Source organism: Pseudophryne corroboree, chromosome 1, assembly GCF_028390025.1.
Source record: "Pseudophryne corroboree isolate aPseCor3 chromosome 1, aPseCor3.hap2, whole genome shotgun sequence".
NCBI lineage: Eukaryota > Metazoa > Chordata > Amphibia > Anura > Myobatrachidae > Pseudophryne > Pseudophryne corroboree.
The window spans coordinates 916,414,794-916,428,929 of record NC_086444.1 but is presented as its reverse complement, the minus strand read 5'-3'; the positions used below and the strand labels follow the sequence as shown (position 1 = coordinate 916,428,929).

Below are 14,136 nucleotides of genomic sequence, written 5' to 3'. Positions count from 1 at the left end.
AATAGATAATGGGGCACATGTGAAATAGATAATGGGGTACATGTGAAATAGATAATGGGGCACATGTGAAATAGATAATGGGGCACATGTGAAATAGATAATGGGGTACATGTGAAATAGATAATGGGGCACATGTGAAATAGATAATGGGGTACATGTGAAATAGATAATGGGGCACATGTGAAATAGATAATGGGGCACATGTGAAATAGATAATGGGGCACATGTGAAATAGATAATGGGGTACATGTGAAATAGATAATGGGGCACATGTGAAATAGATAATGGGGTACATGTGAAATAGATAATGGGGCACATGTGAAATAGATAATGGGGCACATGTGAAATAGATAATGGGGTACATGTGAAATAGATAATGGGGTACATGTGAAATAGATAATGGGGCACATGTGAAATAGATAATGGGGTACATGTGAAATAGATAATGGGGCACATGTGAAATAGATAATGGGGTACATGTGAAATAGATAATGGGGTACATGTGAAATAGATAATGGGGCACATGTGAAATAGATAATGGGGCACATGTGAAATAGATAATGGGGCACATGTGAAATAGATAATGGGGCACATGTGAAATAGATAATGGGGCACATGTGAAATAGATAATGGGGTACATGTGAAATAGATAATGGGGCACATGTGAAATAGATAATGGGGTACATGTGAAATAGATAATGGGGCACATGTGAAATAGATAATGGGGTACATGTGAAATAGATAATGGGGTACATGTGAAATAGATAATGGGGCACATGTGAAATAGATAATGGGGTACATGTGAAATAGATAATGGGGCACATGTGAAATAGATAATGGGGCACATGTGAAATAGATAATGGGGTACATGTGAAATAGATAATGGGGCACATGTGAAATAGATAATGGGGCACATGTGAAATAGATAATGGGGCACATGTGAAATAGATAATGGGGCACATGTGAAATAGATAATGGGGCACATGGAGAGTTGGGGTTTTTACACTTATGCAAATTTGAACTGCACCTGCCCACTCAGAAGTGTGCGTGCTTACATCCACATGCAGATTTGGTGCACGTACCTGATCACACTCGGAGAGGCGGAACAGGACAGGAAAATGCAGATCAGGTAGGTGTCTGCGCAACTGTAACTGAGGAACATTTTTTAAATGATTTTTTTGCGATTTACATTTGCGCGCACAATGAAAGATTATATAATCTGTATTGTAGGGATGAATCCAATTATCCCTGGGGTTTACTGGACTGGGTAACTAGGGATTACCCCATGTGTTATGGCACAGAGGTAGACTTTTCCTTGCAGCTTCAGTAAGCTGCAGAGAACAGTCCGCAATAAAAAGCAGCAACTGGGGTTTAACGCAAAGGGACACCCATTGATTTTGGGTTTTACTCAGAATCAGTGGGTAATCATGCCATCACCCTTGGTTTACCGCGCCAGGAAAAGGCAGTTTTATTGAATAGCTCTAGGTTTGAGCGGCTAATTAAGTCCCAGATCTCCCCCCCATCCCCATACACAATTTTTTACTTGTGCTTATGATCTGGTTGGGTGTAATGCTATGTACACACTGGACGACTCGCAAACGATGCAATGTCAGCAGCAGGACCCAGCAGGGTGCCGATATTAGCAAGTGCATACACATATGCCGATGCTGACATTCGGCAGCATGGCCCTCGCTGGCGATGTCGCCTGTCAGACCTGCATGCAGGTCCAACAAAGGATGTCGCTACCTACCTGCCTGATTCCTGCCTGCTTAACTTCTAGCCTGTATCTATACTTCTACTGATAGAAGGTCAGTTTTTCCTACTGTCTGTGAGTGGCAAGTTATTTGCTCTGATTTTATATATATATATATATATATATACATAACAGAAGCAGCGGCACTCCAGGACAGCCAATGTGTTCAAAATATCTGTGTCGGTTTATTGCATATCATCAACGTTTTGGGTGTTACCCCCGTCTTCAGGATCCTGAAGACGGGGGTAACACCCCGAAACGTTGATGATATGCAATAAACCGACACAGATATTTTGAACACTCTGGCTGTCCTGGAGTGCCGCTGCTTCTGTTATGTATGTTGGAGAGGTGCTGTCCGCTCACAGAAGGCACCCAGGCAAAGTATCCATAATATACAGGTGGAGTGCCGGACCCATACATACATACATACATACAGTATATATTTGTGTTTTATGTCTAAACTAGTAAACTGCTTTTTTTAACTTTACTAATAAAAGTGACATTTTACTACATTCAGTACATCATACAACAGTCTTCTTTCTTCTTCTTGTCTAATATGACAATGACACTGACACTAGGGAGTACCACCCACTCATGTAGTCGGGTAACATTTATTGATAGTTAATCTATGATCATGTGCAGAATCACACCGTGTACCCATCTGATAGTCCAAAGGGGTGGTCTTCAGTATGCCAGCTGTAAAGTTACTGTAGTTTTACTATAAATATTTGTTTTTATTATTTTGGAATTAGTCTTTATTACACCACCCTTATTACACTTATAATATTTGTTTTGAAGCAGTATTATAGCTTGGACGTGCACTCTAGTACTAGAATGGGTCATGAGACCTGCGAGTCATGGTAACCAGAAAGTGACCCTGACCTGGAGTACGACCACCTCACAAGACATCGCTGCCCCCATACCATACACAACAAATGCATTCATATACTGGACTGTATCAAAAGTGAAGGCATAAAAATGGTCTGATGAAAGTTGCATAACCACAGGTGACATAAGAAGTTAGTATAGTATTAGCAAGCTCTACCTCCTCTGATTTCCAGCCCATATCTACAGAGACACAAAGCTGGTGCTTTGTGTAACTTACCTATGTAACAAGATGCATTGCACAGAGTCCAGGTCATCTAGATTCTTGGTGACAGCCCGGGGAATGATGTGTCTGCCAGCGTTGTACATGGTCTTCTGGTGCTTGTCTCATAGTATAGGTAAGAAGGTGGTATCATTTCTTACTCATCCTGTAGGTGTCTTAATGATGGATTTAGTGAATATTTGGCTTCTCACATTATCAGCAGATGCTACAAATATAAAAGTCTTGGAGCTGGATTTCTTTCATCCATCTGTATTTCAGCCCCCTCTGTGCCCCATCCCTAAATCCAGCTCCAGCAAAAGAGCAAGTGGCCACATTCAAGCAGAGGTCCCCTGTCCCCTCCTCCTTTAGGGACCCTATGTGCTGTGTTAGGAGCACGGTAAACTCCTCTGCCATCCTCTCTCCTGTCTCCCAGCAGCTCATAGCTGTGATCTTACTAAAGCCTCAGCCCTCCCACTCCCCATTCATCCCACAGACGCCTGGCAGCTGAGAAAGAGACCAGTGAAGACTAGGAGACCAGTAAAGCAGTTAACGGTCAGGTATAAACAAGCATACCCATTACCGTCTGCCACTAGCCATTCCCATCTTATTAGCAGAAACGTTAGTGGCATTAGGATGACATAGAGTATTACTGTTCTCATCAGTTTATTTCTCAATATATTGCAGAAAAACGCTACGTATCAACAGTACTGTACTCTTAAAGCTCTAAAAAGAATTAATAAACATCCACCCATTGAAGAAGTAATATAAAAGTATGTTGTAAAAAACTGTTCTGTGTCTTCAGTAATTGTAAGGACATGATGTCAGTAAAACTCTACAGTTTGTTAGTGCATTCATATGCTGCTGCACTATTTATATCTATGGTATGCATATAGGGGGTCATTCCGAGTTGATCGCACGTAGCAACTTTTTGCTGCCCGTGTGATCAACTAGACACCGCCTATGGGGGAGGTTTTTTTTTGCATAGCAAGGCTGCGAACGCTTGTGCAGCCCTGCTTTGCAAATAAAGTTTTGTGCACAACAAGACCAGGGTAAGAGTTACTTACCCTGAGCGATTGATGCAGCGTTGCAGGTCCTGGAATTGACGTCAGACATCCGCCCTCCAAACGCCTGGACACGCCTACGTTGGACTCACCACTCCCTGAAAACGATGAGGTGTCGCCCGGTTCCGCCTTCCTCCTGTCAATCTTCTTGCGGTCGCCACTGTGACCGCTTTCTTCCTTAGCCGCATTGCTGTCCGGCAACGACACGCCTGCGCATTGCGGCCGCCGCACATGCGCAGAACTTACCCGTTCGCACCGCTGCAAAAAACAGCAGCGTGCGAACGGGTCGGAATGACCCCCATAGTGAGCAGCATGAGATACTTTTCAAATAACAAATTGGGAAGGGAGAATCCGAGACAGCAATTAGATTTCTGCAGAACTTTGTACAACGCTCACTTCTCCCTATAGTGCCTGAGCTCGCCGCTAACAAAGCCTCCTTGACTTGTAATCTTGTTCCTTTCAAAGCCTCATATGATCCTGAATGAAATCTGAAGTATTCCCAGAGGAATGTCACCCTTAACCTTTACAAATAAAATGTGCTTAAAATCTAATTGTGAAAAGTGATAATTTTCTCAGCATGTTTTGTGCTGAAAAGCAAGTAATCCTTTAGTTATACCCCTTTCAGACAGAAATGTCTGAAAGTCCCGGCATTTCAATGCCGGGTAGTTTTGCCGGGACCTGCCTGACGCCCCCTTTCACACCGATATGCAAATTACAGAGTCGAGAATTTTGACCCGGTAATTTGCAGATCAACACGGGTATTTTGTCTGTGTGAAAGGGAAAACCCGTGTCATAATTCCCATATCTCCACCCTGGTAAATTCCAGGGTTGAAGTCCCGGGAATTATAACACGGGTTGATCCTTTCACACAGAAAAAGCAGCCGTGTGTTTCATGAAATTACCGGGTGGAACTGCTTCACCCAGTAATTTCATTTTCTGTCTGAAAGGGGTATTAGAGAACACCAACTGCTCCCCCCGATACAGTGATTAGTAGCAGAGAACTGCTTCTTACATTACTATACGTGCATGTGCATAAACCTTCACTTTCAGGTTATTCAGGTACAGCTGGAACACTGAGATCCTCATTTATGAGAGGCACCAGATGTGCATCACGAATCACGATAGGCATGGTTTTACATTAGTCCTATGTAAATGTGCACGCTTTGCAAAGTGAAAGCCTACTTTAGCGTAATTGTCACCTCTGCTGTATTACATTTATCAGTTTCATTTATTTTTTTACCTATTACTGGTCTATTTAGCCTCAAAATTTATTTATTTATACCCTTTTCAGACCACTAGCTATGAACACGGGTTATTGGCACATGAACGCGCAAAACCCGTGTTCATGTGTTGTCTAAAAGGTGCCAGGGTTGAAATACCGGGTCGAGCGATCGGTATTCCAACTTGGGTAGCGAGCAGGGTTGAACATGTGTTGAACCGGGTTCGCTGTGCGGTGTGAACGGGAGCCGGGTCGATGCGACCCATTTCCCGTTCACTGTGTGTGGATGGGCGGCGCTTGGAGATCATGTGATCTCCAAGCGCCGCCCCTGCTGCATCACCGCCGGGTTGCTTATAGCGGCAGCGGGGCGCCTGAGGTGGGGCGCACCCTGGGAGCTCCCGTGTTATTGCGCTGGGGCGTGTGCTGGCATACTCTCTCTCTGTCTCTCCAAAGGGCCTTGACAGGGATACTGTCTTCAGGAAAGGGGTTCCCTGTGTGTGTGTGAAGTGTGTCGGTACGCGTGTGTCGACATGTTTGACGAGGAAGGCTCGCTTAATGTGGAGGGGGAGTGCTTGAATGTCAGGTCCCCGTCGGCAACGCCGACACCGGAATGGGTGGATATGCTGAATGTCTTGAATGCAAATGTCAATCTATTGCATAAAAGATTAGACAAGGCAGAAGCTAGGGATCAGTCAGGTAGCCAGTCCATGCCTGTCCCTGGGGCGCCAGGTCCTTCGGGATCTCAGAAGCGCTCCATATCCCAGATCGATGACACAGCTACCGTCACAGATACTGACTCAGTGCCAGATACATAAATGCCCCCACAGTGCAAGATTCATAAATGCCCCCACAGTGCAGATATGACCCCACAGTGACAGATATGCCCCCACACAGTGCCAGTGCCCCCACAGTGCAGATATGTCCCCACACAGTGCCAGTGCCCCCACAGTGCAGATATGCCCCCACACAGTGCCAATGCCCCCACATAGTGCCAGTGCCCCCACATAGTGCCAATGCCCCCACACAGTGCCAGTGCCCCCACAGTGACAGATATGCCCCCACACACAGTGCCAGTGCTCGGCCCCGACGATCCGATTCCCAACATACCTGCGGCGGCGCTGGGAGGGGACGTGCTGCTGTTGAGCCTGAGGGCCACCGACTGTTCCCGGCCGCTTGGTGCGCGCTGCGCGGCGCCGGCGTCTGACGTCAGACGCCGGCGCAGCGCAGCGCACAGCTTTGAAAGGCCGGGGACGGCGGGGAGAGCTGCCTGCAGTGTACAGGGCCGGCTCCAGGTAAGACTATGGCGGCGCCAGCGCGCGGCGCCCATTAAGGGTGGCGCCCCGCGCGGCCGCTCTAGTCGAACGTGCCTAGAGCCGGCCCTGGCACGCGGGTCCTGGGGAAGATGGTGGCTTCCTACGAGGCCATCCCTTTCGGCAGGTTCCATGCGAGGACTTTTCAATGGGACCTCTTGGACAAGTGGTCCGGGTCCCATTTACAAATGCATCAAAGGATCACCCTGTCTCCCAGGACCAGGGTATCTCTCCTGTGGTGGCTGAACAGTGCTCACCTACTAGAAGGTCGCAGGTTCGGCATTCAGGACTGGGTCCTGGTGACCACGGACGCAAGCCTCCGAGGCTGGGGAGCAGTGACACTGGGAAGAAATTTCCAAGGTCTCTGGTCTTGTCTCCACATCAACGTCCTGGAGTTGAGGGCCATATACAATGCCCTGCGTCAAGCGGAGGAATTGCTTCGGAGAAAACCGATTCTGATTCAGTCAGACAATGTCACGGCAGTGGCTCATATAAACCGCCAAGGCGGAACAAGGAGCAGAATGGCCATAGCAGAAGCGACCAGGATTCTACGCTGGGCGGAAGGCCATGTAAGCGCTCTGTCAGCGATGTTCATCTTGGGGGTGGACAACTGGGAGGCGGACTTCCTCAGCAGGCACGACCTGCATCCGGGAGAGTGGGGACTTCATCAAGAAGTCTTCGCACAGATCACGGATCGTTGGGGACTGCCTCAAATCGACATTGTCACTGACCTAGGTTGGGGGTGTTGTGAACTCGGGGGTTCTCCCGATGGTAGGGGAGAGGAACCACAGTTGGGTCGGAACAGGGATGGCTTGATATAGGTCTTCCTCATACAGGACTCTGATAGAAAGGCTTGGTGAAAATATTAAAGGACTTTATTGCAGGAAGAGAGCAACACAATGTCACAAAACAGAGAAGGAGTGTATGGAGAAATGTCCAGGAAGTACTTGTGAGTGACGGTAAAAGATACTGGTGACTGAAGAACTTGAGAGCGGTGGTTAAAGACACTAATGATTTGAAGAACTTGAGAGCTGTGGTAAAAGACACTGATGATTTGAAGAACTTGAGAGCGGTGGTTAAAGACACTGATGATTTGAAGAACTTGAGAGCGGTGGTTAAAGACACTGATGATTTGAAGAACTTGAGAGCGGTGGTTAAAGACACTGATGATTTTAAGAACTTGAGAGCGAGGGTTAAAGACACTGAAGACTTGTATACCTTGAGAGCGAGGGTTAAAGACACTGAGGACTTGTATAACTTGAGAGCGAGGGTTAAAGACACTGAGGACTTGTATAGCTTGAGAGCGAGGTTTAACCTGCAGCCCACGCTGACTCCAAGAAGCACTGGTGACTAGAGCGCAGTGGAACCCAGCAGCGGCTGGGAACGCTGGAAGCTGTGCAACAACTGACACCTGGAAATGCCGGAGACACTGGGGTATGCTGCAGAGAGATCCGCCGAGGACAGAAGCGCTGGCATCCACTTCAGGGGAAAAGACGATACTCAGGCGCCGAGGCGCTGCCCGGCGTCTGCCTTTGAATCTCCCGCCTCCGCTGGATTGGCGGCACAGTCTGATGACGTCACCTGCTCCCTACCCACGTGATGCCGGGTGTCATGGCGGCGCCCCTGTCCCGGAGAACCGCCGGGAGCCGCGCCAGCCAGGCGCCGGAGCCCATGGACCAACGAAGGCGGAGGCTGCAACACAGCCCAGCAGGCACGCAGGGGTAAGCGTGGTGAACGCCGCCTATGGCGTGTGACAGTACTCCCTCCTCCAGGAGTGGCCCCCAGACACTTTCCAGGTTTTGTTGGATGTCTGGAATGGAGAATCCGCACCAGTCAGGGAGCCATAACTTCAGTAGCCTTGACCCAGCTCCTCTCTTCGGGGCCAAAACCTTTCCACTCCACCAAATACTGTAGATTCTTGTGAAGATAACGAGAGTCAAGAATAGCTTTGATTTCAAAGTCCGTTCCAGCTTCAGACTCTGCAGAGGTTGGCCTTGGGGACTTTGAATGAAACCGGTTTAAAATAAGGGGGCGAAGGAGAGAAACATGAAAGGAGTTTGGTATCCGGAGGTGGGAAGGCAATCCCAATTTGCAGACAACCGGGTTCAGGACTTGTAAGACGGGGTAAGGACCAATAAACTTTGGGGCGAACTTCATAGTGGGCACCGTTAACCGGAGGTTGCGGGTGGAGAGCCATACCCTGTCACCAACCTTGTATTGGGGAGCTGCTCGTCGCTTCCTATCCGCAAAGAACCTATAGCGGACGGAAACTCTCTTGAGATTAGCATGAACTCGACTCCAAATTTGGCTGAAGTGCCGAAGAGTAGAGGCTGCAGCAGGAACCTCTTCCAGAGGACAAATGGGTAATTCAGGAACTTGAGGATGGAACCCATAATTAATGAAAAATGGGGACTCACCAGTCGAAGAGTGGTACAGATGATTATGGGCAAACTCGGCCCATGGCAACAGTTCCACCCAATCATCTTGCGAAGGAGAAAGATAAACACGGAGAAAAGTCTCTAAATCTTGATTGACGCGTTCAGTTTGCTCATTGGTTTGTGGATGGTAAGCGGATGAAAACTTGAGTTTTATTTGTAAGGCCGTACAGAGAGCTCTCCAGAATCTTGCAGTGAATTGTACCCCCCGGTCAGAGACAGTTTCCTGAGGTAAGCCGTGCAGGTGGAAATGTTCTCGGATAAATAACAAAGCCAACTTCGGAGCTGATGGTAACCCAGTCAAAGGTACAAAATGTGCCATCTTAGAGAAACGGTCGATAATTACCCAGACAGTATTGTGACCCTTGGAGAGGGGCAATTCGGTGACAAAGTCCATAGAGATATGGGTCTAAGGCCTCTGAGGAATGGACAGTGGATGCAATAACCCCGCAGGAGGCAAACGAGGAATTTTGTGCTGAGCACACTGAGGACATGAGTTGACATAATCTTGAATATCCTTCTTCATAGTGTCCCACCAGTAAGACCTTCGTAGAAACTCCCACATCTTTTGAATTCCAGGATGACCGGAAAACTTGGAAACATGAGCCCACTGCAACAACCTTGGTCGAAATTTAGCTGGCACAGACATTCTCCCAGGAGGAGGCCGTCTTGAGGTACAGCAAATTCTTCTGATCAGTGAAAATTGTAATTTTGTGTTTAGCACCTTCCAAAAGATATCTCCATTCCTCCAAGGCAGATTTTATTGCCAATAGCTCTTTGTCTCCAATGGTGTAATTCTGTTCCGCAGGAGAGAATATGCGAGAATGGAAACCACATGGATGTAACTTCCCATCTGGAGCGTACTGCGAAAGCACGGCACCTATGCCTACCGAGGAAGCATCAACCTCCAAGAAGAATGGTTTGAAAAATTTGGTTGTTGAAGGACTGGAGAGGACATAAAGGCTGCCTTTAACTGAGCGAATGCTGCTACAGCTTCGGAGGACCAATGACTTGGGTCAGAACCCTTCTTGGTTAGGGCAGTAATGGGTGCCACGATGGTAGAGAATCCCTTTATGAATTTCCGGTAGTAATTTGCAAAGCCCAGAAATCGTTGTACCGCTTTCAAGAAGTCCAGTTCCGGATGGCAGTGAGTTTCTCTGGATCCATACGAAGCTCCGTGCCCGAAATGATGTAACCAAGAAATGGAATCGAAGGAACCTCAAAAGTACATTTGGAAATCTTGCCATAAAGATGATTCTCTCGCAATCGAAGAAGTACCTCTTTGACCTGTATTCTGTGCTCTGCGAGATTTTTAGAAAATATCAGAATGTCATCCAAATATACCACTACACTTAGGTATAGCATATTCCGGAAGACTTCGTTAATGAATCCCTGGAAGACGGCAGGGGCGTTGCTGAGGCCAAATGGCATTACCAGATACTCGTAATGCCCGTCCCTGGTATTGAAGGCCGTCTTCCATTCGTCCCCCTGTCGGATACGTATCAATTTATAAGCCCCCTTAAATCAAGCTTGGTGAAAACTCGGGCTCCGCGAACTCTATCAAAAAGCTCCGTAATGAGCGACAAAGGATACTTGTTCTTAATGGTGACATCATTTAGACCACGATAGTCAATACATGGTCTCAGCCCTCCGTCCTTCTTCTTCACAAAAAAGAAACCCGCCCCCGCTGGAGAAGTAGAGGGGCGGATGAATCCTTTCTGTAGATTAGACTTGATATAGTCCGACATAGCTTGGGATCTCGGGCAATGATAAGGGATAAGTGCGACCCCGAGGTGGCATTTTCCCCGGAATGAGCTCAATGGGGCAGTCCCAGGGTGGTGATCGGCCGCTTGCTCCGAGAACACGTCAGAAAACTCCCGATAGGCCTCCGGAATGAGCCCTTCATCTGACTTGGAAGATACACGGAGTGGATAGACTGGGGTGAGACAATTTGAATGACAAAAAGAACTCCAAGATGTTATTTGCGTCGAACTCCAGTCGACGTGAGGGTTGTGAAGTTTAAGCCAAGGAAGGCCAAGAACCAGATCGTGGGGCATCTCCCGAATCACTAGGAACTCTAGGTGTTCTTGATGCCGAGCTCCCACTTGCAGTTTGATTGGTACTGTACAACTTGAAATCAGACCGTTAGAAATTTGGGTACCATTGATAGCAGTCAACGTAATAGGTCGTTCGACCGGCCGTAGCTGACAACCCAGATCCTGGGCACAGGAAATGGAAATAAAATTCCCTGCAGCCGCTGAGTCCAGCAGAGCCTTAACGGGTTTGGCTATTGACTCGGAGAACAGAGACACGGAGAGTAAACAGTCCACTGGCGGAGAAGGTTTAGAAGAAACTCCTAGCTCGACTCCTCCGGAACAAGCTAGGACTGCCCGTTTCCCGGGCGAGACTTGCAAAACTTGAGAAAGTGATCCGCGGCTCCACAGTAGAGGCAGAGTCTACCCTCACGATGACACTGACGTTCTTCTGGGGACAGCCGGGATCGATTAATCTGCATGGGTTCATCAGAACTTGGAATAATCGTTTGCTTAGACGGAAGAGATCAGACCCTTGATTGATCTGACCGACTACGTTCGCCACCTCGTTCCTGCATGCGAAGATCTACCTTTACACAGAGCGAGATCAACTGTTCTAAAGAATCCGGCAAATCTCTAGTGACCAACTCGTCCTTTAGACGATCGGAGAGCCCGTTCCAAAAGGCAGCCCGAAGGGCATCATTATTCCAGCGCAGTTCTGAGGCTATGGTCTGAAAATTAATCACATACTGTCCCACTGAACGAGAGCCTTGTCGGACATGAAGCAAGTCTGCAGAGGCAGCGGTCGTCCTGCCGGGCTCATCAAAGATCCTCCGGAATGACGTAATTAAATTGGTGTAACTAGAAACCAATGGATCAGATCGCTCCCACAACGGAGACACCCAATCCAACGCTGAACCCTCGAGCCACCTTGGACCGATCAGTAGGGAAGTTATGTGAAAGCAGTTCAAAATGTACCTCACACTGATTGAGAAAACCACTGCAACTCTTTGGATTCCCATTATAGAGAGAAGGAGTAGGGAGCTGAAGGCGTGACCTGGTTCCAGAGGAGGATGGAATATTACTAGAGACACCCACTGGAGTGGGTACTGGAGCTGGAGCCGGTACTACTGAGGCCAGAGAAGTCTGAATTTGATCCAGCCGACCAGATAATTCCTGGAGATAATGCATCACCTGGCCCTGTGCTGCTTCCTGACTTTGTACTCGAGAAATCAAGTCCTGGATGGTACTTGCCTCTGGGCTCTGATCCCCCGGGTTCATGTGGCCTGAGTATACTGTCACTGACCTAGGTTGGGGGTGTTGTGAACTTGGGGGTTCTCCCGATGGTAGGGGAGAGGAACCACAGTTGGGTCAGAACAGGGATGGCTTGATATAGGTCTTCCTCATACAGGACTCTGATAGAAAAGCTTGGTGAAAATATTAAAGGACTTTATTGCAGGAAGAGAGCAACACAATGTCACATAACAGAGAAGGAGTGTATGGAGAAATGTCCAGGAAGTACTTGTGAGTGACGGTAAAAGATACTGGTGACTGAAGAACTTGAGAGCGGTGGTTAAAAGACACTGATGATTTGAAGAACTTGAGAGCGGTGGTTGAGACTCTGACAATTTGAAGAACTTGAGAGCGGTGGTTAAAGACACTGATGATTTGAAGAACTTGAGAGCGGTGGTTAAAGACACTGATGATTTGAAGAATTTGAGAGCGGTGGTTAAAGACACTGATGATTTGAAGAACTTGAGAGCGAGGGTTAAAGACACTGAAGACTTGTATACCTTGAGAGCGAGGGTTAAAGACACTGAGGACTTGTATAACTTGAGAGCGAGGGTTAAAGACACTGAGGACTTGTATAACTTGAGAGCGAGGGTTAAAGACACTGAGGACTTGTATAGCTTGAGAGTGAGGTTTAACCTGCAGCCCACGCTGACTCCAAGAAGCACTGGTGACTAGAGCGCAGTGGAACCCAGCAGCGGCTGGGAACGCTGGAAGCTGTGCAACAACTGACACCTGGAAATGCCGGAGACACTGGGGTATGCTGCAGAGAGATCCGGCAAGGACAGAAGCGCTGGCATCCACTTCAGGGGAAAAGACGATACTCAGGCGCCGAGGCGCTGCCCGGCGTCTGCCTTTGAATCTCCCGCCTCCGCTGGATTGGCGGAACAGTCTGATAACTTCACCTGCTCCCCGCCCACGTGATGCCGGGTGTCATGGCGGCACCCCTGCCCCGGAGAACCGCCGGGAGCCGCGCCAGCCAGGCGCCGGAGCCCGTGGACCAACGAAGGCGGAGGCCGCAACACAGCCCAGCAGGCACGCAGGGGTAAGCGCGGTGACCGCCGCCTATGGCGTGTGACAGACATGATGGCATCCCGTCTCAACAAAAAGCTAAAGCAGTATTGCGCCAGGTCAAGAGACCCTCAGGCGGTAGCGGTAGACGCTCTGGTGACACCTTGGGTGTTCAGAACGGTCTATGTGTTTCCTCCTCTTTCTCTCATACCCAAGGTGTTGAGAATAATACGAAGAAGCAGGGTCAGAACAATACTCATTGTTCCGGATTGGCCACGGAGGACTTGGTATCCGGAGCTGCAAGAGTTGCTCGCAGGGGATCCATGGCCTCTTCCTCTAAGGCAGGACCTGCTGCGGCAGGGGCCCTGTCTGTTCCAAGATTTACCGCGGCTGCGTTTGACGGCATGGCGGTTGAACGCCGGATCCTAGCGGAAAAAGGGATTCCGGAGGAAGTCATTCCTACCCTGATCAAGGCTAGGAAAGACGTGACGTTAAAACATTATCACCGTATATGGCGAAAATATGTTTCTTGGTGTGAGGCCAGAGCTGCTCCTACGGAGGAGTTCCATTTGGGCCGTCTACTTCACTTCCTTCAAACAGGAGTGACTTTGGGCCTAAAATTAGGGTCCATAAAGGTCCAGATTTCGGCCTTATCCATTTTATTTCAAAGAGAATTGGCCTCTATTCCTGAAGTACAGACCTTTGTGAAGGGAGTGCTGCATATTCAGCCTCCCTTTGTGCCTCCGGTGGCGCCTTGGGATCTTAACGTGGTGTTACGTTTCCTCAAGTCACCTTGGTTTGAACCACTCAAAACTGTGGAGTTGAAATACCTCACATGGAAAGTGGTCATGTTGTTGGCGTTAGCTTCGGCAAGACGTGTTTCCGAATTGGCGGCTTTACCACATACTTGGTTTTTCACGTGGATAGGGCAGAGTTG

The 14,136-nt window shown here is 48.3% G+C and overlaps 1 protein-coding gene across 1 annotated transcript in view; it reads right to left on the bottom strand.

The window, feature by feature from the left end:
• The window catches only part of INTU (inturned planar cell polarity protein), a 274,157-nt gene extending 271,195 nt beyond the window's left edge, over positions 1 to 2,962 (bottom strand). The window contains exon 1 of the mRNA XM_063920310.1: positions 2,859 to 2,962. Coding sequence (XP_063776380.1) covers positions 2,859 to 2,947 — 89 coding nt within the window. The 5' untranslated portion in view covers positions 2,948 to 2,962. The remainder of the gene's footprint in view (positions 1 to 2,858) is intronic.
• Positions 2,963 to 14,136: the final 11,174 nt, after the last annotated feature.